Here is a 27,195-nt window from a genome sequence, read left to right on the forward strand (position 1 = left end):
AGCGACCCTTCGCCTCGGGGGCCCAGTAACCCACCCGAGGAGACAAACCCTCCCTTCCTTTTTCTCTAGTTACTCCACAGTTAACTTCCACAGGGAAGAGGAACTGGGCGTGGCAAAGCCCGTCAGCCGACCGCCCCTCACGTGACGGAAGAGAGGGAGAGGAGGGCCTGAGGTGCCTGCGTCTGCCCAGGCCCCACCCACTCTACGGCACTCAGTGGCCCCGCCTCCCCAGCCGTAGGGTGGAGCACGAGGCCCCGCCTCCAAACTGCCAGTCCTCAGGGCCTGGCTGGCCAGTGGGGCGGGGCAAGGGACCGGGAGGGGACCTGAGCAGTGAGAGAGAGGGAAAGGAAGGGAGGGGTCACGTGCGGCCAGCGGCTCCAGGTCACGTGACTGGTGCTGGGGCGGAGGGAATCTGGACTGGGAGTTCTCCTGAGGGAAGCAGAGTGAAGTGAGGGGGAAGCGGCGGCGGCTCTGACAATGGTGAGTGCGCGACGGCCCGCGCGCTCGCCTCCGGTCCTGGCCCTACAGCGCGCGGCGAGCGGGCGGGCCAACGGCGGGCCGGGTGTCGCGGGTGGGGCGGAGGGGAGCGGCAGGAGGGGGTAGGCGAGCAGGGCGGGGAGCCGGGTTAGGCCTGTCTGGCCACCCCGGGATCGGGGAAGGGCGGGCGGGGCCGCCTCTTCCCGGTCTCGCAGAGGCCCGAGCACCTGCGGGCGGCTGCGCGCTCTCCTGGCCATGTCGGAGCCTCTGCCCGCCTTCCTCGACCGGCTGTGGGGGCCCTGGCTGGGTACTCGGACCCCGCCTCTGCGGGGGCTCAGCGCCGCCTCCCCTTCCAAGGTAGCCAGTCCCTCCGCTCCTCCCGGACAGCCTAGTTTCCCTTCAGGTGGAGTGACCCGGGAGTCCCCCAGTTCCGGGCTGGTGTTGGGCGGGGGGAAGTACTGGATCACTCTCAGTGTGTCACGAGCTTGATAAACTACGTTTTTTGTTTTTTTGTTTCTTTTTAATCACGATGTGGTGACATTCTGACCCTCGTTCAGCCTTGATGTTGACACTTGTAGAATGGGAGAGAAAAAGAAAAGGACGTTGAAGTGGGATGATTTTAATTCAAAACACTGGTTTTGTGGTCGCTCTTAGCTTTGGCTCTGTTTCCTTCCCCAGACCATTTTCTAGAAACTTAACGCGTCGGGATGCTGAAATGGCCTAGGGAGCAGAGAAGGGAGGGAAATCAGAGTACTCTAACCAGTCAGTGGGAAGCACAGGGGCTTAACTTTGTGTGTGTTGGCCGTCTCTAGATTGGCTCTCATTTGGTTCACTTCATGGTGTTCGTTTCATTTAGCAAGTGTACGTCGGGCGCCTACTGTGTGCTCTCCTGATCCTATTAGCTTTCCCAAAGCAGTTCAGTAAACTGCTTGAGAGCTGGCTGAAGAAGCAGCTAGGTTTGTTTAAAAAATATTTTTAAAAATTGTTTTGAATAAATACATTTAAAACCCAGAAATCGTGTTGATTTAATTAAAATCGGAAAAGTAACGACAGACCTATTCATTCTTAAACTGGGGACCCTTTTTTTCATGCAACAAATAATTACTTAGGCTGGCTAGGGGCCATGAGCAAGTCTGAAACAGGCATTGGTCTCTTGTAGCTTACAATCTAGAGGGAGGTAAATGTCTATTTGTGGAAATTATTTATTTAAGGTGGAAATTACAGTTGTGATAAATCTAAAAAGGAGACCTTGCCTAGTCAGGGAGTTATAGGGAAGTCTTCTTTAATGGAATATAATTTGCCAAGAAGACATAAAAGGCCCTCCTATTTTTTGCTTATTTTTAAAATTATTACTTCTGATAAGGTTTTGAATAGACTAAGCAATTTATTTTCAACTTACTCATCAAACATAAATTGTAAAGCTTTATAATACTGAAGTGGACATAAATGTAATCTATGCAAGAAAATTTGCTGTTTCATTGCTTGTGTAAATTTTGAGAGCCTTTGCATTTCTTTACATCCACTGGAGGTAGCGAAAGGCTAAAAAGTTTGTTGACTTTTAACATATTCACATGTAATTTTGCCGGGTGGTAATGCTCAATTTGGGTTTTCTGAATTATATGGAAAATCTTAAATTAACCCAAAGGTGATAGGAAGGTTAGGCCACAATTAGAAAACTGTAAAAACAGTGCTGTAATCTTTTAATAGTTGTGTATATTGCAGGTTAGCTTTTTATTAAGCTGACGTGAACAGATACTACACTTGATCTTAGCCAAAAGGCAGAGAAGCGATGCAGGTTAGCTTTTTAAAGGCTACGAAAGAGTTTGGACTTGTATATTATTGTCTAGTATTGCTCCTGAAAATCTCATATTCTAAATGCTCACTTAAAGATATCTTCGCCAAAAGAACTGACTAGTCTTTCACTTTAAACTAGTCTTTCACTTTTCACTCTATTAATGTATACTAACCTTCTTTACAATTTTCATTCCCTTTCCACCTCCTAATCTTCACCATCCTGTCAGTTATGTATTTTGATTTTTTTACATATCAGGAAAACTATTAAAATTTGAGGCAAATAATAAAAAATAAAAAGATTTTAATTTTATGACTTTTTGTTAGAAATGACAGAAGATGCGTACCATGTGATAAAAACTTAAAACGCATGACTTTGGGTAGACCAATCCTTTTTCTTTCAAACTCCTTTTAGAAGGAAAACAAAGGGGCCCCTGGGTGGCTCAGTCGATTAAACACCCGACTTCAGCTCAGGTCAGGAGGAGCTCACGTGGGCCCCACACCCCAGCCCACCACTGGGCTCTGATTGTCTGTCTGTCTGTCTCTCTCTCTGCCCCTCCCCCACTCATGTTCGGTCTTTCTCAAGAGTACATACACAAAAAAAAATAAAGAAAAGACAAACGTTTTCCTCAGATGTTTTTTTCTCTCTGTTGTCTACTTGTTAATTGTAAGACGTTGACAGTTTTCTGGAGGCCTTTGATAAGATTAGTTTCGTTTTTGATGTGTCCTAGTATGAAAAACTGGATGTTAACCTGGTGCTAAATTCTCATGGTGTTGTTAACTTAATCTTGTTAAAGTACTGTAGTATATTACTCAACCTTTTGTGCTTCTGCATTTGCTATAACTAGGCCTTTAAAAACTAATCTGTCCCCCATCTTAGTGTTTTGATTATGCTGAAAAGTTAGTCTACTTTTTAAATTTTTAGTTAGGACATACTTCATGCATACAGAAAGTAATAGAGGATGACACATAGCTTTCACTTTAATGTGTAGGAATTTTTAATTTTTATCTATCGTGTCAATAAGATTTACTGTTTAATTATAATTATGTTATTAATTGTGAAGTTTTAGAAGACCAGGGAGTATGAGTGGGGGAGGGGCAGAGAGAAAGGGAGAGAGAGGACCCCAAGCAGGCTCCGCGCTGTCTATGTAGTGCCCCGTATGGGCTCGATCTCACGAACTGCAAGATCATGACCTGAGCTGAAATCAGGAGTTGGTCGCCTAGCCTAACTGACTGAGCCATCCAGGTGTCCCCCTTTTACACTATTTTAATGGGTGGCAATTTTGATTTTTGTTATATTTTTAAATTTTGATCTTTTAATGTCAGCTTTTAAATCCTAAAATCATCTCTATGTGTTAAGTGTCCATATGTGAGAAAGTTACCATAATATTTGCTTTTATTTGTAAAAGAATTTTTGTAGTTTTCAAATCTCATTTTTCCTGGAAGCAGCTCTGGGAAGTCTTAAAGGGGAAGGAGACAATTGATTTTTATTTTCCTGCTTCTATTTTATATCTTAAATGAGATTGTTGTCTTCTACCCTTTCACCCCCTCACCCCCTTCCTGCCACCTTGGCTGGCTCAGTAGTTTGCACGTAGTTGATAATAAGTAAATATCAGCAGACTGATTTTGAGCTGCTGTGCATTGTCATATCTGTAGCCCTCAGGAGAACGTAGACCATTGAGCAAGTTGTAATGTTTATTTTTTATTTTTGACAATTTTTATTTATTTCTGAGAGAGGCAGAGCGTGAGCAGGGGAGGGGCAGAGAGAGAGGGAGACACAGAATCCAAAGCAGGCTCCAGGCTCTGAGCTGCCAGCACAGAGCCCGACATGGGGCTCGAACCCACGAACTATGAGATCGTGACCTGAGCCGAAGTCAGACCCTTAACTGACTGAGCCACCCAGGTGCCCCTGAGCAAGTTGTAAATTTAAAACTTGGGAGTATGAATGCTAACAAGGAAGGGACAGTGCATGTGACCTGTCACTGATGTTTTTCATTCTGAGTTGAGAATCGTTTTCTGATTAAAATTAGTTTTCTGGTTAAAATGGACTTTATTTGTAATGCTGCCAAAAAAAGATTAAAGCATTGTTGAAAGGGGGCCGCCTGGGTGGCTCAGTCTGTTGAGCGACCGACTTTGGCTCAGGTCATGATTTCACGGTTTGCAGGTTCGGGCCCTGCGTCAGGCTCTGTGCTGACAGCTTGCTCAGAGCCTGGAGCCTGCTTCAGAGTCTGTGTCTCCTCTCTCTGCTCCAACCCCATTCGTGCTCTGTCTCTCTCTGTCTCTCAATAATAAATAAATGTAAAAAGAAAAATCATCGTTGAAAGGAATGAATGCTGTTTGTGTTTTTGTAGTATGTCAAAAATAGAAATCTGGCAATTCTTTGAGCTGGTTTTTTGAAATTACAGTCCTTTTTTTAGCATGCCCATTTTATTTTATTTAAGTTTATTTATTTTGAGAGAGAGAGTGCATAAGTGGGATGGGGCAGGGAGAGAGAGGGGAGAGAGAGAATCCCAAGCAGGCTCTGCACTATCAGTGCTTAGCTGGATGTAGGGCTTGAACTCAAACTGTGAGATCATGACCTGAGTAGAAAGAAACCAAGAGTCAGATGCTTTATGGACTGAGCCACCCAGGCATCCCTGAAATCAGAATCTTTTTGTTAATATAGGTTTAATAAAAACAAGCAAACTCAGAATTTAGGAAAACACCATCTTCTTTGATCATGGTATCACCCAGGGACCTACTGAGTTTTAGGAGGATCATTAGCTTGCTTGCTGTTACTCTGCCGCCTGATGACAGAACTGAGACTTGATACAGGTTCCTTGCTCTAGCCTCAGCTACTGCACCAATGCTGACTTTTTGAGGGAGGGCTAGTTTGACCAAATATTCCAGATTTAACTCCCTTTCTTTGTATCTATTTTTTAAAAATCAGGACAGTATGTGTTTTTAATTTTGTTTATTTTAAATTTTTTAAAGTTTTTTTTTTTAAATGTTTACTTTTGAGAGGGAGAGGGGCAGAGAGAGAGAAGAGGATCTGAAGGATTCACGCTGTCAGCACAGAGCCCGATGTGGGGCTCGAATTCACAAACCACCATCATGACCTGAGCTGAAGTCGGATGCTCAACTGACTGAGTCACCCAGGGTCCCCAGGACAATATGTGTTTTATTCAACATTAAGATTCAGTATATATTTGAATGCTTTCTACTAAATGCCACATCCTACCCCTAGCTACTGTGTCTTCAGTGATGAGCAAAGGATAGAGTGTCTGTCCTCAGGGAGTGTACAGTTCAGTCAGGGAGTCAGGTATTGAATAAGCACACAGTATAATAAATGTAATGTAAAACTACATGGTGTTGGGAGGCCTAAATTTGGAGACTTTAGTTTGTGTTAGGAAGGAAAGGAAGGCCTCTTTATGGAAATGAGTCAGCCCGAGACTTAGAGGATGAATAGTTAGGTAAAGGATACTTGGTCTAGGTTGAGAAGGAAAATGGCCAATTTGATTAACTTGGATACTTTGAAGCTGGTGTGATTGGAGATATAGATAGAGCCAGATACATGTAGTCCACGTCAGGGAATACTGTGTGTGTGTGTGTGTGTGACAGTGAAGTACAGAAAAGTGCACAGACACACAGCTTGATGTATTTTCACAAAGTGAACCTGTTTATGAAGTGCTCAGATAAAAACAAGCAGCGTAACTAGCACTCTAGAAGCTCCCTCTGTGCTCTCTTCTAACCACTTCCTGACTTCTAATACTAAAGTGTATGTTACATGTCTTTAGCTTTTTGATAAATGGAGTCATACTGCATGTGTATTCTTTTTGTGTCTGGCCTCTTTCAATATTAGTGTGTGTATGAGTCATCGTGTATAGTTGTGTCTCATTCCTTTGCTTGTTTTATGAATAATAGACTAAAATTTATGTACCCATTCTCTTGTTGATGGATATTTGCATTGTTTCCTATTTGGAGCTGTTATGAACCATGATGTTATTAACATTCTTACGTTTGTTTCCTGGTTCATGTGTCAGAGTTTCTCGTTAAGGTAGATATCTAGGGGTATAATTGCTGGGTCATGGGATATGTATATGTTTAGCTTTACCAGATAATGCCACCTGTTTTCTAAAGTAGTTGTTTCAGTTTCTGTTCTCACCAGCCCGTTGAAGGATTTTAAACAATATGGTTAGGTTTGTGTTTTTAAGAGATTACTATGTATGTGTAGGGCAAACTAAGAAGGGATATAAGATGACAGGAGATGGTTCTTCATGTAAATTTTATCATTATTATTTTTATTTTAGAGAGAGCAGAGGGGCAGAGTGAGAGGGGGAGAGAGAATCTTAAGCAGGCCCTATCCCCAACACAGAGCCTGATGCGAGGCTCATCCCACAGCCCTGGGATCATGACCTGAGCCAAAATCAAGAGTTGGAAGATCAACCTACTGAGCTACTCAGGTGCCCCACTCCATGAAAATTTTTAAAAAGAGTAGAAGACCAGCTTTCTTTAGTGACAAAAATAATCTCAGCTATATTTGATACTGGAATTGCTAATGGAGTCTATATTATTACCAACTAATGTGTTTTGGAATTTATTAGCAATTGAGCTTTGTCCCTTATATTTCTGTCATATTCAGGATTTACAGAACAATGCTTATACATTTTCTTTCTTTCTTTTTAATGATCATTTATTTTATTTTTGAGAGAGAGAGAGTGTGTGAGCTGGGGAGGGGCAGAGAGAAAGAGAGGGAGACACAGAATCTGAAGCAGGCTCCGGATTCTGAGCTGTCAGCACAGAGCTCGATGCAGGGCTCGAATCCACAAACAGCGAGATCATGACCTGAGCTGAAGTCACATGCTTAACCAGCTGAGCAATCAAGACGCCCCAGCTTATACATTTTCTTTGGAAAAATTCACAGAAATTTAGTCTCTTCCACTAGACTCAGTTTTATTTATTCCAAGAGCTTATACAATGTAACACATCCTATTCAGACCCACAGAGCAGTACATTTTATAGTAAGTAGAACACTGTAATAATTCAGTTGGATTTCAACACATAATTTGGATTGTATGAGTTCTGCTATATGAAAGAGCCACACAGAAGAATAAAGGTGGCTTTTCAAATCCAGATATTAAGAATTAATTTTTTAGGTGTGCCTGGATGGTGCAGTCTGTTGAGTGTCTGTCTCCTGATTTTTGCTCAGGTAATGATCTCTCAGTTTGTGGGTTTGAACCCCAAGTTGGGCTCCATGCTAACAGCATGGAACCTGCTTAGGATTCGCTCTGCCCCTCTCCTGTGTGCTCTCTCAAATAAATAAACTTGAAAAAAAGAATTTTTTAGATTTCTGGTATATGTTAGTAATTGATTATAGTGGCTAGCTATGGCATGATTGAAATTATAGCATGTTTAAATTTTAGGGGTTTTTTTTTTGTCTTTTAAGAAATTGTGGTAAAAAATACAACATAAAGTTGTCCTCTTAACAGGTTTTAATGTACAGTACAATATTAGCTGTATGTGCATTGTTATACTAAATTTGTTTAGGTTCTCTCTCTCGCTCTCTCTTTTTTTTTTTTTTAGGATTTTTTATTTAAGTAATCTCTATACCCACTGTGGGGCCCAAGCTCACAACCCCAAGATCAAGAGTTGCATAGTCTTCCAACTGACTCAGCTTGGGTACTCCTAAATTTGTTTAGGTTTTAAAAATGTTTTTTTAAACCTTTTTTTATTTTTGAGAGACAGAGAGAGACAGAGCATGAGCATGGGAGGGGTAGAGAGAAGGGGAGACACAGAATCTGAAGGAGGCTCCAGGCTCTGGACTGTTGGCACAGACAGGGCTTGAACTCACAAACCGTGAGATCATGACCTGGGCTGAAGTCGGACGCTTAGCTGACTGAGCCACTCAGGCGCCCCAGTAAATTTGTTTAGTTTTGATGTGGAATTTAAGTTCTTATTTCCTTGTTGTACTTGCAGATTTGTAGTCTGTTTAACTGTAGGTCATAGGTAATTATATTTGAATTACAAAATGTGCTGTCTGATAACACATAATTATGAGTATTTTCCTTTTATTTCAGAGTTTTCTTGGAGGCTTTTTTGGACCCATTTGTGAGATCGACGTTGTCCTTAATGATGGGGAAACCAGGAAAATGGCCGAGATGAAAACTGAAGATGGCAAAGTAGAAAAACACTATCTTTTCTATGATGGAGAGTCTGTTTCAGGAAAGGTAAATCTTTTGTTTGGGAGAACTGCCTAGTTGTAGGACATTAGAATTCATCATCAAAGTTGTCTGTGCTGTTTCTAAATTTGAATGATTTTGTTAGAGGTGGAGGTTTTTTTTAGAAGGTCAGGTAAAATCCTTGATTCTGTTAGAGTATTTACAGGAAAGATTCCTTTTTTACCCCCCAGTTTATTTATTTGTTTTGAGAGAGAGAGAATGGGGGGGAGGGGGAGAGACAGAGAGAGAGAGAGAGAGAGAGAGAGAGAATGAATCCCAAGCAGACTCCACACTATTAACATGGAGCCTGACTTGGAGCTCAAACTCACGAACCATGAGTTCATGACCTGAACTGAAGTCGAGAGTCAGACACTTAACTGACTGAGCCACCTAGGCTCCCCTACAGGAGAGACTGATTCTTTAAACTGGAAGGATTACAGGGGCAGAGTCTAAAATTGTATGCAGAATTTTGTGTTTGTGACTATGCATCTGTTTTGCCTTAGTTTCTTCAGTGGGGCTGTGATCCACTCAAAAGTTTATTTCTCCTTTTACATTAAGTTGAGTTGTAGAGATTGGGGATAATTCTTTAGTATACCTTTCTAAAAATTTCTTTCTCATTCTTTGTAGCTTATCTCTCTGCATTACCACCGTTATGTCTATTGATCTCATTTCTGGGTACTCTGTAAAGGTTTTAATGTACATTTGGAAAGTATCTATGAATGAATAGTTAGACACATTTATGATTCCTTCTGTAAGGTTTCACCTTTCCCCCACTTCCTTATCAAGCAATGTAGAAGAAAAATCTTTTTTTTGGTAGAAGAATAATCTTACACCTTAGCGAATATGATTGATAACGATAGATCATAATTTTTGTTTGTTTTTAAGTCTAGCAGGGAACATTTATTGTCTGGTTTAACATAATCTTATGTCATCTGGGCCAATTAGGAGTTCATGGCTGATGTTTATAGGACCGAAAAAGGGAGAGGGGCATGTTGAAGGTAATAAAGCTACTTCAGTGTGATTTTTAAAACCAGTGGGCCTTCACATTCTATTTTTGGAATTGCTAGAGATCATATGTAGACATAATTAATAATAACTATATATTACATTTTTTAAAATGATAAACCTTTTATAGATAAATGTTTTCTGTTGCTCAAAAGATAATGTATCTAGAATCTGATTATTTATTGAACTGAGATTTTTTTTCACTTTTAACCTTTTTATTGTGAAATAAAACACAGAGAGAAAAACCAGAAAATAAATCATCATAAAGTGTATTTTCTTGTAATTACCACTAAAGTCAAGAAGGAGAACTTTGCCAGTTGCTCCTATGGCTCATCTCAATCGTAGTCTCTTCTCAAAAGAAGCCAGCCACTGTGCTGACTTTTATCATAATGAAGTCCCTTGTGTTTCTTAATTGTTTAGTCTTGTTCCTTTAAAAAGACTGATAAAGCTTTTAAATCTCTTTCAATCTCTGGTTCCCTCTTCATGCCTGTTTTTTCTTTATACTTTGAAGAATTTGGGACACTTGAACTGCAGAGTTCTCTGTGATTGGATACTCATCATAGAGTTATTGGCTGTAAATTGGTAGCTGGATCTAGAGACTTGATCAGACACAAGTTCAATTCTGTTGGTAAGAGTATATGTGGTAGTGGTCCCTTCCCCCCCAGACATGATGTTTGGTTTTCTTTTTTTATTAACTTCGCAAATGTTGTAACTGCTGTTAATATTGATTCCTGGCATGCCTTTAAAACAAACTATTAAATAGATGATTTATGAGTATTTTGAAAAGAAAGCTCAAAAGAGAAGAAAACAAGCATTGATTATTTGTGACCTAGCATGTTCACTAAGAACAAGTCTGGGCTTTCTGAAATATCTGAATATAATAAAAAAGACTGTTGGCTTAGAGTTGGAAGATCTAGCCTTGACTTTACCAGTCTTTGTAGGTAATTCTGGGCAGTCATTTAACTTTATGGATTTCATCTTAAAATTAAGGAGGTTAGGCTGAAATAATTGGTTTCCAAACTTGGCTTTGCGTTGTAGGGTCTCTGCAGAAAAATCCTTCATACATTAGATGTAATTTTGAAGTTCTGAGAGGTCTGACATCCCATTCAAGCAAGAATAAATTTTTTTTATGGTATTCCTGACATGTGAATTTCTGTGTGCATACTTTTTTCCCCCCCAGATCTTCTTTTTAAGAATTGTTTTTTTTTTTTAATGTTTTATTTATTTTTGATACAGAGAGAGACAAAGATTGAGAGGGGGAGGGTCAGAGAGAGAAGGAGACACAGAACTGGAAGCAGGCTCCAGGCTCTGAGCTAGCGGTCAGCACAGAGCCTGACGCGGGGCTCGAACCCACGAACGTGAGATCTGACCTGAGCCGAAGCCAGAGGCTTAACCGACTGAGCCACCCAGGCGCCCCTAAGAATTGTTTTTTAAAGCAGTTTTAGGTTTACAAAAAAATTCAGGGGGACGTACAGATATTTCTTGTATAGCTCCTGCCCTTAGACATGGATAGCCTGTCTCATTATCAACATCACTCACCAGAGTGGGATCGTTTTTACCAAGGACAAGCCTACATTGACACATCATAATCACCCAAAGTCCATAGTTTACCTGAGGGTTCATTCTTAGTGTTGTTGTTCTGTGGGTTTGGACGAATGTATAATGACATATTTCCATCATTATACTATCATACAGTGTAGTTTCATTGCCCAAAAAATACTCTTTCTTTGTTCTACCTAGTCATCTCCCTGCCCTGCCCCTGATTGTTCTGCCTGTTCATCTTCTCCATCCTGCCCCCAAACCACTGATCTTTTTATTGTCTCCATAGTTTTACTTTTTGCAGAATGTCACGTAGTTGGAGTCATACAGTACCTACCCTTTTCAGATAGGCTTCTTTAACTTCGTAATATGCAAATTTTCCTGTTCTGGTTTCTTTTTTTTTTTTAATGTTTTATTTATTTTTGAGAGAGTGTGAGTGGGGGAGGGATGGGGATGAGGGAACAGAAGATTCAAAGGGGTCTATGCGCTGAGAACAGCAAACCTGATGTGGGGCTCAAACTCACAAACTGTAAGATCATGACCTGAGCTGAAGTCAGACACTCAACTGACTGAGCCACCCAGGTGCCCCTCTAGGTATTTCTTAAAGATGGTCATACAAAATTTGTCCTTTCGTGTCAGCCTTATTTCCTTTAGCACAATGGTTTCAAGGTTTGTTCATGTAGCATGTATCAAAACATTTTTTATGGTTAGCTAATATTCCAATATATATCCATGTGGAATATGGAGGGATATACCACATTTCCTTTATCGAGTTCATCAATTGAGGACATTTGGGTTTCTACTTTATGGCTATTGTGAGTAATGCTGTACATTTGTGTACAGGTTTTTGTGTGAATATGTTTTCATTTCTCTTGGGTTTATATACATAGGAGTAGAATTGCTCAGTCAATTTTTGGAGGAACTGCCAGTCTTTTCCAAAGCAGCTACACCATTTTACATTCTTCCCAGCAATGTATGAGGATTCAGTTTCTTCACTTTTTTGGCACGACAGTATTGTCTATATTTTTTATTATGGCCACCATAGTGGGTATGAAGTGATATCTCATCATGGTTTGAGTTTGCATTTCCATATGACTAATACTGAACATCTTTTCATGTGCTTATTGCCATTTGTGTGTCTTTGGAGAAAAGTCTGTTCGTATTCTTTGACTTTTTTTTATTGGATTGTCTTTTTATTGAGTTACAAGAGTTCTTTTTATATGCTGGATACAAGTCTATTATCAGTTATGTTTCACAAATATTTTCTCCTGTTCTCTAAATTGTATTCACGTTTTTAAAAAGTTTATTTTGAGAGAGAGGAAGAGTGCTCATTTGGTTAAGCGTCCGACTTTGGTTCAGGTTGTGATCTCACAGATAACCTGCGTCAGGTTATCTGCTGTGTCAGCCCAGAACCCACTTTGGATCCTCTGCCCCCTCTCTTTGCCCCTCCCCTACTTGCACGTATGCGCACTCTTTTTTTTTTTTTTTAATGCTTTTTATTTATTTTTGAGAGACAGAGACAGCTGGAGCAGGGGAGGGTCAGAGAGAGAGGGAGACATAATCTGAAACAGGCTCCAGGCTCTGAGCTAGCTGTCAGCACAGAGCCCGACGCGGGGCTCGAACCCACGAACCATGAGATCTGACCTGAGCCGAAGCCGACGCTTAACCGACTGAGCCACCCAGGCGCCCCGTATGCGCACTCTTAAAAAGAAACATTTTAAAAAATTAAATAAAAAATAAAATTAACTACAACTCATATCACTAGGCTTTCTCAATAGTTTTGAGAGAGTCTTAACTGGTTGTTTAATTATTGTTTATTATTTAAGTAAATTATTAGTACAATAATGGTGGAGAATTGTGAAAAATTTGATAGTAATTTTTCTGGGTATATTTTCGGTGGGTTCATAAGGTATAATTCCTTAATGTTCTTTCAGGTTAGTCAGTGATAAGTAAATAGTTTGAAGTGGTGGTACCAAAGCCACGCCACCCACAGTGAATTCTGAATTCCCTGTTACAAATGTGAATAGAGAGGTTTATTCTGAAATTAAGGGCTTTATAGTTTAATACTGAAGTATCTTTCAAGAACATGGACCTTATTCTTCTGGCAGCAGTTGAAATTATTTTGGGAAACCACAGTATCCAGCAACAAGAAAGTATAGATATCTTGGTAATTCATTGTAAACAATACTATAAATGGTGTGGAAATTGATACATGTTTGTCTTAAACACAGAGTAGATGAATTTCACCCCTTACATAGCTCCTGAAGACAGCATTATTTGAGACATCTATGGAATATTATATGCTGAAGAATGAGCTTTGAGATTGGCCTCTTAGAGCAATGAATGTCTTTTTTTTACGTTTATTTATTTTGAGAGAGAAAGAGAAGAGAGAGGGAGAGAACGTATGAGCGGGGAGAAGAGCAGAGAGAGAGAGGAGTGAAAGACAATCCCAAGCAGGCCCTGCACTGTCAGTACAGAGCCCAATGTGGGGGCTTGAACTCCCAAACCTTGAGATCATGACTTGAGCCGAAATCAAGAGTCAGATGCTTAATTGATTGAGCCACCCAGTGCCCCTGAGTATGTTTTATATATGGATTATTTCCCTGTGTTTTGTTTTCATGGCCTTTTACACATATATACAGAGTCTCACATATCTCAAATTACTTGTTAATAGTAAAGGGGAAAAAGTAACTTCAAATTGGAGAAACCTGGTAGATCACCTTGACCAGATGATCACCAATTGGCATCATGTACTTCCTAGTAAGATACACTGAGGAGACAGCTTCATTTTCTGTGATATTCTGGCAAAAATCCATAAGCTGAGTCTAATTGTGGTAAAACATCAAACAAACCCAAATTGAGGGATATTCTACAAAGTAAGTGACCTATATTCTTAAAAACATCAAGGTCAAAAAAGGCAATGACTGAGGAATGTTTGAGATTAAAGGAGACTAAAAAGACATAACTATATGTAACATGTGATTCTGGATTAGAGCCTGGACAGAAGGAAAGAAGGATATAAAGTACATTATTGGGACAGTTGTTGGAATTTGAATATAAACTGGGGTTTTAACTTTCCTGATTTTGATAATTGCACTGTGATTATGTAAGAGAGCATGATGCTTCCAAATTATTCTCAGCTGTGAAAAAAAAAGTTGCATATGTATGCATGCACATGTATATAGAGAAAAGATAATAAATCTATGGGACAGAATAGAAACATGATGAATTTGAATATAGGTTATGTGGAATTTCCTTGTGCTGTTATTATTAGAACTATTTTGTAAATTTGAAATTATAATAAAAGTTACAGGAGTGTAACAGTTAGTATTAAATATTTTTAACCTAGTTCACTCTTAGTTTAATTTGTGTTTCTATGCTCCCTTTTAGAACAGCTTTAAAGTATGCTTATTAATGCCTTCTAACTCTGGGATCCTTTAGATTCCAGGATATCTTGCATTAGGCTTAAAAAGCAACTGTTTTTCACATCAGTAGGAGACCAAGGACAATTTCAGAGTTTAGGTAATTTGGTGGGAAAATGAAGTAACTTTGCATTTCTACCTTGGTTTCAGAATGTTTCTTGAAGATCTGTACATGTAAAAAATACCAGACACAACTATGTTCAAATGAAGACATTCCCCAAAACTGTAGCCAAATAGACATTTAAAAAAGTATATTCTTCTTATGGGCTTCATTAGTATAAATTAGAGAATAGCTCTAATTACTGCCTGGCTTGTGAATCAGCTGGAAGTTATGCTTATTTTATTTGTGGTTCAAACCTGAAATTCAACTTGGTACTATATGTGGAGACTCTATTATTTTTTTTAAGAAGTATTTTTCTGACTTTGAAGGTATTATTTGCCTATTGTAAAACAACAAAAATCTTGAAAACTACAAAGAAGACAAAATTACTCATACATGCCAGAAGTAACTGCTGTTAAGAGTACTTCTTTTGTGTAGTTTCAAAAATATAATTGGCATTATGCTTGTATACAATTTGACCATGCTTTCTTCATGTAACATATCATGCACATCTTCCCACATCATTAAAAATTCTTTGATCTTATTATTTTTAAACTTTAGTAATATTCCATCATATGATGTACCACAATTTAATTATCCTTTCTCTGAGATATTAATTTGGAAGGCAAGTAACTAACTCATTCTGGTTACAGATACAGAAGATATAGAAAAGTGAACATTTTAGTTAATATAATTTTCAAATAGAAGTAATTGGGCCTCTGCTTTTATTGGCCCTTGATTACTATTATCTTTTGAGATCACTTAAAAAGCTTTTTTAAGAATCATGTTAATATTTTTTATAGTAAAGGATACATCTGGAAGTATGCTTTTTTTATGTGTTAGCTAGTCCTTAAGTCCTTAATTTTTTTTTTAATTTATAAAATTAAGGTTTCCATTTGTCAGATGTGAATTTAGGGATTTAAAGATTATATATTTTACTTCAAAAATATGTAAGATAAATCATACTCAAAATTTAAATCTTTAGAAATTCTGTTTTTAGGGTGAGTAGCAGATTCAAGAGCAATAATCATGGCTTTTGAGGTTAGGAATTATAACAATGTTTTTGGTTCTGAAGAGCTGAAAATGAGCTTTTAAGTAAATTCTTGGAATTAGTGATGGTCTTACATTAAAATGCTATGTGTAGAATTGTTTAACTATCTGACTAGAAAATGTATTTGAATAGCTGAAAGTTTCCCCCCTTTTTTTTTTTTTTTGATTTGAGTATAGTTCTCTAGCTTACAAAGGATTCCTTCCTAACAAAGCAGGTGCTTACAAGTGTATGTATAAGTGATTGTATAACTTACACCTTCTCTAGTGCTACAAAGTCATCATAATCTAGGTGTGTGGTGGTGTCTCAGACTTCTGAAATGAATACCTGAAAGACTTCTATATTGCATTCATCTGGAAGGAATCTCTTAGTAGGCCCACTCAAAGGATTGTTAACATCTTTTATAATTTCATGTTTTGGCAGGTAAACCTAGCCTTTAAGCAACCTGGAAAGAGGCTAGAGCACCAAGGAATTAGAATTGAATTTGTAGGTCAAATTGGTGAGTTTTAAAATAGTATTACTTTTTTTTTTAATGATAACTGAATTTGAAGAGGGTTGGATTTGGCACTTAAATACTTGAGTTAGAGTTTAGCTTTGTAGTAGGAAGGAACTGATTTTGCATAGTAAAAGAGGATTTATTTTATAAACATTGAAACAGGTTTCTTTGACTGTACTAAATGATATTTGACTCAACCTGCCTTTGTTATTAAACTTAATTACTAAAAATGAAAGGAGTTATGTAAGCTACCAGCCTTGAAAAATAATTCAAGTAAAATTAGTTGACTCACTGAAATTTCCATCTGCCTACATCCTTCACCAGCTTTACAATGACCAGTGTCACCTTCATCCTTCACTTTCTAATTACCCATGCCGTTTGCCTTCCTAACGTAATGTGTGCCTGTAGCCAGACTCACCTGTCCGAAGATTCCATGTGAAAAGCAGAGGTGTAATTTCTTCTTGACTTAGATCAGCTTTCATAAATATTTCATATATGTATTTCAGGAGTATTCTTGATTTAGTAGGAGTTAAACTGTATAAGTCTTTTGCTACTGCAGATTCAGAAAAGAGAAAAGAAAATGGGACTTTCTGATACAGTATACATAGCTAGGATTTAAATCTAGCTTTCTGTTACTATACACTTTTAAAGTATCAAAGTTGGAATGGGTAGATATTGTTTACATATCTATTCCAGATGAGGTTATACTTGAGGGGCAAATTTTAGTAATTCACTAATAGTTGATAAGTTCTTGTATTTGTATATTATAGTATTATCAAGGCAATATATTTGCCTAACTAAAGCAAAACAACAAATGCTTTTTGCCTTGAAGTGAGGAAGTTCAAATAATTGCTGGAAATGTGTCTGTTAAAACGGCTTCATATTGGGCAAACTCTAACTGCATTAAAGGAATGAATATGTTTTTAATAATAGAAATTTTCATTTTGCTGTGCTGCTTGAATTTTTTTATGCCTGGGGGAGCATAATGAGGGGAATAATGGAATTTATATCATAGCTCTAATGTGTTAGAGACAGATTCCACTGATTATTTTGGTAAAAATGATTTGCTTTAGAGGTCGATGTTTGAGTTTTAATGAAATATTAAATGTAAATATTAGAGACCGATTCCACTGATTATTTTGGTAAAAATGATTTGCTTTAGAGGTAGATATTTGAGTTTTAATGAAATAGATATTAAATGTAACCAGTTTTTTTTGCTTTTTGGAATTTCTTAGAACTTTTCAATGACAAGAGTAATACTCATGAATTTGTAAACCTAGTGAAAGAACTAGCCTTGCCTGGAGAATTGACTCAGAGCAGAAGTTATGATTTTGAATTTATGCAAGTTGAAAAGCCATATGAATCTTACATCGGTGCCAATGTCCGCTTGAGGTATGAATGTGTATTAGCAACTGTAGATGGTGTCAAAACCAGAAAGTAATGGCTATTATTGAATGACTTATTAGAACATCTGTTTATAATTCTGGACTGAAAGCCTTCAGGTTTTTAGGAATTCTGCCAAATAATTTTGTTTTGTCTAGCTAATGCTCATCTGAGGTAACGGTAGCCTTCTATCATAGAGTTAGAGAACCCCATCCTGAGAAGTTTTTTTTTTTAAATGTTTTATTTATTTTTGATACAGAGAGAGACAGAGCATGAGAGGGGGAGGAGCAGAGAGGGGAGACACAGAACTGGAAGCAGGCTCCAGGCTCTGAGCTAGCTGTCAGCACAGAGCCTGACACAGGGCTCGAACCCACCAACGTGAGATCTGACCTGAGCCGAAGTCGGAGGCTTAACCGACTGAGCCACCCAGGCGCCCCTGAGAAGTTTGTTTTAGTCCTGGACTTCCTTTGTATGAATCATCCCCTAGGTACTTCCTTTTTCTTGTAGACAGAATTACCTCAAAATCCATTAGTTTCCCAACAAATCTCTAGTATATGGGTAAGAAGTGATCAAGAGAGATTTCCCCAAGTAGCACTTCAAATGCATCTAAAAAAGTAGGTATACTATTGTTAAATTTGTTCTCTGTATTTTTTTGATGGTGGGGGCATTTAAAAATTAGAACTCGTGAATTAAGTAAGTTGATCTCAAAGGATCAGCAAGGAGGAAAGCTGAGTTGCAGCTAGTGTTTGCTTATTTAAGACACTGACATTTATAGTAGGTGATTGAACTTACCCTCTCTGTTAACTTTGTAGGTATTTTCTTAAAGTGACAATAGTAAGAAGACTCACAGACTTGGTAAAAGAATATGACCTTATTGTTCACCAGCTTGCCACATACCCTGATGTTAACAACTCTATTAAGATGGAAGTGGGCATTGAAGATTGTCTACACATAGAATTTGAATATAATAAATCAAAGTAAGTACCTTTAACAATAGATAACTTAAATGTTCAGGGAAAATTAATAAGCTTTTTAAGTCTGTGTAAATTGGTCAAAGTAAGGATACAATTGACATTAATCTCATGTTAACAGCCTAATAGAATCTCTGAGTGGAAAGAAACTTTTGGCATCAGTCTTCTGACTTAGTGCAGGTATCGTTTGTATTCTATTCCTAATAAGTCTTTGCTTGTGTGTGTGTGTGTGTGTGTGTGTGTGTGTGTGTGTGTGTGTTTAAGGAGAGAGCACAAGTTGGAGAGGGGGAGAGGGGGAGAGAGAGAAAGAGAGAGAAAGAGAGAATCTCAAGCAGGTTTCATGCTCAGCCCGGCGCCTCATGCAGGGCTTGAGCTTATGAACTGTGAGATCATGACCTGAGCCGACATCAAGAGTTGAATGCCTAACCAACTATGCTACCCAGGAGTCCCTGTTATTTTACCGCTTAATCACAATTAATATTCTCTTGTGTACCTTTCCATGGGGGAGGGGAAGGTATATATCATGTTTATATAATGTATTTTTACAGAAATGGGCTCCTATTTTATTGCTTAATGCCCTTTCAAACTTTGTTATGGAACAATTCAAGCATAGACCAAAGTATATGAACGACATAGTGAATCCTCAGGTACCCATCGCCCAGCTCCAGCAGTTATGAACACATGGTCAGGTCTATTTTATCTATGTCTAGTTCTCATGCTCCCCATAGATTATATTGAAGCTAATTCCAGACATGGAACTTCATCCATAAAAATTGTGTATTATTTTTAATAGAATTGTAACACTGTTTTATCTAAAATATTAATAGTTTAATATCCATGCGTATCCAGTCAGTGTTCACATTTCCCTGGTTGTCTCAAAATATCTTTTTCCCCCACATGGTTTGTTCAAATCAGTATCCACACAAAATTTGTTCAAATCCAGTGCATCCAAACACATTGCATTTGGTGGTTTGATGCTTAAATTTCTTTTAGTTTCTGGGGGTTTTTTTACACTAAAGTTTATTTGTTGAAGAAATGGATGTATGCTTTCATCCCCTTCCTGTGTACTCTTCAGTTAAATAGCTTTTATTAGTTGCCACTCCCCAGTGTATATCACTAAAAATGTGATATAAATATGCCTTCAGGGTCTTGAATTATATTATTAGTAAAATTATCAAATTGTTTAGGACCTAAAAGCTTCTCACTGGAAGCCTCCCTTCAGGCTGACATAATTACACTGATCAACTCCTGGGAAATTATTTTGAGATCCAAATCTGGGAGAAGGTCAAAAAGCCCTCTGGCTATTGTTGTAATTTCCAGGTTTATTACTACATCACTTCAGAGTCCTTGGGAACGGTCTTTGATGACTAGATGTCACAGCAACAACTCAACCTGTGCAGTCTGTCTTTATGGACAAGTGCTTTGCTAGCTGCATTATTCTAGCACTAAGAGTAATGACACTGAACTCTTGTGCGGAGTTTTGATGTTCAGAAACATCATTATACACCGAATAAATATTGCAAGCGTGAGAATTTTAATTTTTTGTGCTTAAGTTCTTTGGAAGCTAACCTCTCAGTAAAGGACCTGCAGTTAATCAGGCTAATTCTTCCTTTGAGGTATATTGATGGTCAAGTGAAAGCTTGATTCCTATTTTTTTTTTTAACGTTTATTTTTTGAGAGACAAGAGTGTGAGCGGGGAAGGGACAGAGATAGGGGGAATCAAAGAATTGGAAACAGCTTCCAGGCTCTGAGCTGTCAGCATAGAGCCTGCCATGGAGCTTGAACTCAAACTGTGAGATTGTGACCTGAGCTGAAGTCAGACACTTAACTGACTGAGCCACCCAGGTGCCTTGATTCTTATTTTTATAGTAAAATGATGAATACTTTTTTGGAAAAGAACATTAAATAATATGAAGAGTCAAAATGATATTCTGAAATAGTTACTATCCTAAAGATGTCTGCTAAAGCCTTTCAGGACATATTTCACTCTTTTTGTTTATTTCTTTTTGTTTGTTTTTTAAACTGCTATTTAGTAAATAAGGTATATTCTTTCCCAAAAGGTATCATTTAAAGGATGTGATTGTTGGGAAAATTTACTTTTTATTAGTAAGAATAAAAATCCAACATATGGAGTTGCAACTGATCAAAAAAGAGATCACAGGAATTGGTAAGTCAAAAAGAATATTTGAATTAAAATTCTTGTTTTAGTTGAAATTTAAAAATCTTAAAATATTGTTTAAACACAGTAAATACACACATTGGATACAAATTTTGATAGTTAATTTTTATGATTAATATTATGTTTTTAGAAATTAATTCTTATAAATATTTTTAAAAGCACCAAAATTAGTAGATTATAAATTCATGTTTCAAAAATAAAGTGTAAAGGACTATACAGTAAAAAGTGTCCTGTTTGTGTACTTCAGATACTCACAGGTCTATAGGTTTCAAAATGCTTTTAGATATTTTTACATATAGAACATAAGTGCCTCCATATTATACCCTCCCCCTGCTTTTAGTTAAATGTTTATGTACAATACATGCTTTTTCACTTAACAGTATATTTTAGAGATTTTTCCATATCACTGAGTAGAATATTTCCTCATCTTTTTTATAGTGTTCCTTTCTATGGATGTATAGAATTTAAGTCTGCTACAGGTTTTTTCCAATCATTTGCTTTACTTAATGTCATTTTGCATGTGTGCAAGATAAAAATCTTAAAAGTAGAATTGTTATTTCAAAGGATATATTCCTTTGTGATTTTGATACATATTATCAGTTTTGTCTTCTTTAGAGGTTGTACTACCAGCAAGGAATATAGAAGAGTGCCTCGTTTTCTTCCTATTCTTACCGGCACAATGTTATAAAGTTTTTAGCTGATATGATGGGTAGGGGAAGAAGGCTCCCCATTGTAGTTTTAGTTTTCTCATTCTGAATGAGGGTGAACATCTTCTCCTGAGCATAAAAGCTATTTATTTTCCTTATACACTTTTCCATATCCTTTGCTCCATCTCTATTACTATTATTCTTTTCATACTGATTTGTAGGAACTCTTTATATATTAGGGAAATCAGCTCTTTTTTTCTGTATTCAAAGCAGCAAAACTTTCCCCACTTTGTCTTGCTTATGATGGTTTTTGCTGTTTGTGTAGTCAGGCCTTCTTTCACACTGAAGTTCTAAAAATAATTTTCTGTGCTTGATTCTTCTAAAATAATATGGTTTGGGAATTTTCTTTAAATTTTTAATTTCTTTGGAATTTGTCCTAATTTAAGATATGAGGTATGGCTCCAACTTTAGTTTTTTTCCTGATGACTGACCAGTTGCTCTAGAATTATTTATAACTGCCTTTTAATTTTAACTAGTGTATAGATTTAATTTGTCTCCTTTGTTGGATTTTTACTGAAAATAGTTTCAGGCAACACTTGTTTTTGTAAGGTTATTTGTTTATTTTGAGAGAGAGCGTGTGCAGGAAGGGGAGAGGCAGAGAGAGGGAGAGAGAGAAACCCAAGCAGGCTCTGTGCTGTAAGCACAGAGCTCTATTCCCACACACCGTGAGATCAAAACCTGAGCTGAAATCCAGAGTCAGATGCTTAATCAACTGAGCCACCCAGGCACCCCTAGGCAACACTTTTTAAGAATTTATAATTGTAGGGGTGCCTGGGTGGCTCAGTCGGTTAAGCCTCTGACTTCATGGGTTATGATCTTACATTCATGTGTTCGAGCCCTGCATTGCGCTCTGTGCTGATAAGCTTGGAGCCTGGAGCCTGCTTCTGATTCTGTGTCTCCCTTTCTCTCTGCCCCTCCCCCTCTCATGCTTGTCTCTCTCTGTATCAGAAATAAATAAAACAATAAAAATTTTTAAAAAAGAATTTATAATTGTAGTCATAATTAGAAACATCTGTGATTTCTTAATCTCCATTTTCACCTGCTAATAAAAGTTTAAGTGATTTAAAGATTTTAAACGCAAATGTTATGTTCCTTTTTGTTTCAAGAGACTATTTAAATACTTTTTCTGGTTATAAAAATTGTGTCTGATTCTATAAAAGTATAAATAAAAAATAATCTGTACTCATTATTCGGAAGAGTGTAGCCTTTGCATACTGTGGGTATTTTAGAACAGTGTAATCATTAATACATGCTTTGGTATGCTTTTTTCACTTACTGTGTCATTGGCTTTTTTTTTTCTGTGTTGCTTTGCAGCTCTTTATTTTTTTTTAAGTAGTTTATTGTCAAATTGGTTTCCATACAACACCCAGTGCTCTTCCCCACAAGTGCCCTCCTCCACCACCTCCACCTCTTTCCCCCCTCCCCTTCAGCCCTCAGTTCGTTTTCAGTATTCAGTAGTCTCTCTCCCCAACTCTCTTTCCCTCTTCCCCTCCCCCTGGTTCTCCATTAGATTTCTCCTGTTCTCCTGTTAGACCTATGAGTGCAAACATATGGTATCTGTCCTTCTCTGCCTGACTTATTTCGCTTAGCATGACACCCTCAAGGTCCATCCACTTTGCTACAAATGGCCATATGTCATTCTTCCTCATTGCCATGTAGTACTCCATTGTGTGTATATATACCACATCTTCTTGATCCACTCATCAGGTGATGGACATTTAGGCTCTTTCCATGATTTGGCTATTGTAGAAAGTGCTGCTATGAACATTGGGGTACATGTGCTCCTATGCATCAGCACTTCTGTATCCCTTGGGTAAATCCCTAGCAGTGCTATTGCTGGGTCATAAGGGAGTTCTATGGATAGTTTTTTGAGGAACCTCCACACTGTTTTCCAGAGCAGCTGCACCAGTTTATATTCCCACCAACAGTGTAGGAGGGTGCCCGTCTCTCCACACCCTCGCCAGCATCTATAGTCTCTTGATTTGTTCATTTTTCATTGACTTTTTAAAAACATCTGGGATCAAATAATCTCTTAGAAGATGAATACCCAAATTTAAAAGAACTATGTCAGTCAAGTACTCAGTTTGATGTTTTCTCTATGAAGGAAAACAGTTTGGATGTTGCAGAGAAAACTAGCATGTCAGTGGTTATTTCTGATGTGTATTGTTAGTTTTTATTTTGGTAGATACTAGAAATGATCGAAGGAACTCTGTAGAATATATTTTCTGAACTATATATTTGGGAAGAAGGGAGTCAATCATTCAGTTAAGTGATAAGTAGGTTAAATGTACATTGAGAAATAGAAAAGAATGTGGTCAACATTTTTACAAAATGGGAAGATAAATTAGTACTGAAATAATGCAGTTGGAAAATAACCTATAAGGCTGGAAATTATATTCTGGAAATATTTACCGTAATGTCATTTACATTATTGTGCTAGGACCCAGTACCACCACAGAAACAGAAACAATTGCTAAATATGAAATAATGGATGGTGCACCAGTAAAAGGTAAGATAACTTACTTTCCATTTACTACTTTTTGTGATAGGTAGTGCAGATAGTGTTCATGGACGTTTAGTTTGAAAGTTTTTAGTGTAGAAGTATTTGTGAGTTCTTAAAATGATTCTTAAAATACTGTTTTTAAGATCATCTTTGTATAAATACTGAATGACTGTAATGGTATTTCCTAGTCTGAGATAAGGTTTAATTTTTTTTTTTTACTATGTTTAAATTTAGTATTTAGAAGAGACATTTATATATTCTCTAGTTCTGAATTTGTAATATTTTGATTATCTTCTGTTATAATAGTTTGTCTTTTTTAGTCATTAAATATAAGGTACAGTAGCTCAGCGTTAATTTCTGTGGGATTTTCTGTGGGATTTTGTAGACCTTACAGTATCCAAGAAAACTAGCAGTTCCATTATCTTCAGTTGCCAAGATAATGAAACCAGTATTTATCTTTTTTTTTAAGATTTTTTATTTTTTAAAGTAACCTCTACAACCCGACGTGGGGCTTGAACTTACGTAGCAGCTGCAAGATCAAGAGTCACGTGCTCCACCAGCTGAGCCAGCGAGGTGCCCCAGGGTTTATCGTTTTAAGTTTATGGCTTTGGTTTTTTTCTCACTGTTAGTAATTACTTCAAAGTAGCTATCATTTACTACGTGCCAGCTGTAGATGAGGCGTTATACTCTGAGGTGCTCTAGTGTTTCCTTTAAGTTAGGTGATGGTATCCCTTATTCTACAGGTGAAGCTGAGATGCAAAGAGGTTAAAAAACTTGTTAAAGGTGATGTAGTGTAGGGGAAGCAGAACTTTACCCGCCTTAGATTTTCAAGTGGGACTCTAACAGAAACACAGATAAATAAAAGAAAGAAAAAGTTTAATGATGGATGCAGTGGACATCACAACAGAGAAACCTCAACAAAAAGTAGCTCAAAACAGTGGTGGGGCACCTGGGTGGCTCAGTTGGTTAAGTGCCCGACTTTGGCTCAGGTCATGATCTCATGGTTCGTGAGTTCAGGCCCTGTGTCGGGCTCTGTGCTGGCAGCTTGGAGCCTGGAGCCTGCTTCAAATTCTGTGTCTCCCAGGGCGCCTGGGTGGCTCAGTCGCTTAAGCGTCCAGCTTCGGCTCAGGTCATGATCTCGTGGTTTGTGGGTTCAAGCCCCGCGTCAGGCTCTGTGCTGACAGCTCAGAGCCTGGAGCCTGCTTCCGATTCCGTGTCTCCCTCTCTCTCTGACCCTCCCCTGCTTGCACTGTCTCTCTCTCTGTCTCTCAAATAAAAGACATAAAAAAAAAAAATTAAAAAAAAACCAAATTCTGTGTCTCCCTCTCTCTGCCCCTCCCTCACTTGTGCTTCGACTCTCTCTCAAAAATAAAACATTAAAAAAAAACAGTGGCTTAAAATTTCAGCTCATACAGCATCTTCAAAAGAATTGTAAATTTGGAGAGGTGACTGGACAGAGGAAAGTAGAGCGGTTTTAGGCTTCCAAGGGTAAGGCAGACTGTGGGAAGGTAAATCTATGGGAGGAAAATAATGGAGTAAGGTGTGTTTGTGGATTCTTTATCAGCCATCTTCATTAAAAGGAGAATTTATATCCTGCCTTTAGGCAGAAAATGCAGAGGCTTTTCTGCTTTTTGCTGCTGCTTAATTGCCTGGAGCTCATTAAAGTCAAAGAGGTAGATTTTGTGGTGGTAATTTGGTTTCCTTCGATAGCTAATGATAGCAGAGTTGGAGTGAGGGCCTTTGTTGCTCCCATACCCATATGTGTGCCCTCCTATAATGCAACGTTACTTTGTAAAATTTCCAGAGCCACAAATTTTTATGTAAAGTAATATGTCATATATCTTTCAGGAAATAGATGTGCACAAGAAAAATATTACATAAAAAAGACTTAACAGAATATGCACATAGTTACCCTTAGGAAAGGAGAAGCCTTGAGAATCTGAATAGCAGTCTTTTTGGTAATAAAGGACTAGTCATCATTCTGAATGCATTTGTTGTTTTGGATGAATTAGTTAATACGTATTAAAGAAATTATACACATGGTTACAAATGTTGGTAAGCTTCATGAAAGAATAACAAAACTACTAAAATAGCACTTACCTGCTGGCACGATTCTAAGCTTTTTACATATATTAACTCATATGGTCCTTACAGAGTCTCTACGAGATGGGTATTATGGGTATTCTGCATTTCACAGACAAGGAACCTGAAACCGGTTAAGCGCCTTGGCCACCGTCCTACAGCCAGGAAGTTGTAGCGCTGGCATCTGAATCCAGGCATTCTAATTCTAGAGCAGTGGTTCTCATCTAGGGTACTTTTGCTTCCCCCACCATTCCGACGACATATGCTGTTGCCCAGAGTTATTTTTTATTGTCACGTTTGGGGAATGCTGCTGACGTCTAGTGAGTAGATGCCGGGATGCTGCTTAGCCTCCTACAGTGCACAGGCCCAGGCCCACAATGTCAGTCGTGCCAAGGCTGAGAAACCCTTGTTTAAAGTTTTTCTGTTATGCCACCATCTTTTGGAGAGCTGAAGTGTTATAATGTGCTTTAGAATTAAATGGAAATGGTTTTTCTTTCAGGTGAATCAATTCCAATAAGATTATTTTTAGCGGGATATGACCCAACTCCGACAATGAGAGATGTGAACAAAAAATTTTCAGTAAGGTACTTTTTGAATCTGGTCCTTGTTGATGAGGAAGACAGAAGGTACTTCAAGCAGCAGGTATGGTGCCACCCAGCCTGGCGTTTTGTTCTCTGGCAGTTCTAGAAGCACCTGGAAAGCACTCACTTTTCTACGCTTTATAGTACTGAGCAGGTGGGGGGGTTTCTATGAGTATGATAAAAAAGTAGGCATGAATGGAATAGCATTGGGATAGGTCTCTTCCCTGTCATTCTGCAGAGCTCCAGAATGGGCTTTAATTTGGCAGCGTTTTTTTCTCTTGAAAGTTTTGTATTTTTTAATAAAAATAATACCTACTGTTTGTTAGGGAAAAAATCAGGGCGTAAAGAACAGAATGAAGTAAAGGTCAACGAAAATTCCTTCACCATTGTGATGAGTTTTCCAGACAAATTTGTATGTGTGTATTTAGATCATATTATGTGTGTTATTCTTTAATTTGTTTTTTCACTGAATAGTGTCTTGAATATCTTTCCTTTGTCAACAAATGTAGATTTCCATTATCACTTTGAATGATTACATTAACTTGATGGATTTTGGGTTTCCATTTTGTTGTAAATGTACTTGAGATGACCCAAGTCTAAATTTTTTTATATAAAACTTGTTCTCATTTGAAGATCAATTGAAACCCTTTGGTGAATTTTCAGAGAAGATTGTGATTGGAATGGTCTTTTGTACTCTGAGTAAGATTAATAAAT

General features: G+C 38.0%; 1 protein-coding gene and 1 pseudogene across 3 annotated transcripts in view; one reads left to right on the forward strand and one right to left on the reverse strand.

Annotated features, from left to right (window-relative positions):
* The first annotated feature begins 322 nt into the window (after positions 1-322).
* The window catches only part of VPS26A (VPS26, retromer complex component A), a 29,038-nt gene continuing 2,165 nt past the window's right edge, over positions 323-27,195 (forward strand). Inside the window, exons 1-8 of one of the 3 annotated variants that reach the window (XM_029931802.1) lie at positions 323-480; positions 8,325-8,474; positions 16,003-16,078; positions 17,311-17,467; positions 18,271-18,435; positions 20,490-20,596; positions 23,756-23,824; positions 26,400-26,542. In XM_029931802.1, coding sequence (XP_029787662.1) covers positions 478-480; positions 8,325-8,474; positions 16,003-16,078; positions 17,311-17,467; positions 18,271-18,435; positions 20,490-20,596; positions 23,756-23,824; positions 26,400-26,542 — 870 coding nt within the window. In that variant the 5' untranslated portion in view covers positions 323-477. Of the gene's footprint in view, positions 481-680; positions 835-8,324; positions 8,475-16,002; positions 16,079-17,310; positions 17,468-18,270; positions 18,436-20,489; positions 20,597-23,755; positions 23,825-26,399; positions 26,543-27,195 lie in introns of those variants that run through there. The other 2 variants (XM_029931801.1, XM_029931803.1) reach the window with 2 other exon arrangements.
* On the reverse strand, positions 2,068-2,268 carry LOC115286049 (annotated as a pseudogene).

Source organism: Suricata suricatta, chromosome 2 (genome assembly GCF_006229205.1).
Source record: "Suricata suricatta isolate VVHF042 chromosome 2, meerkat_22Aug2017_6uvM2_HiC, whole genome shotgun sequence".
In the NCBI taxonomy this organism is placed as follows: Eukaryota; Metazoa; Chordata; class Mammalia; order Carnivora; family Herpestidae; genus Suricata; species Suricata suricatta.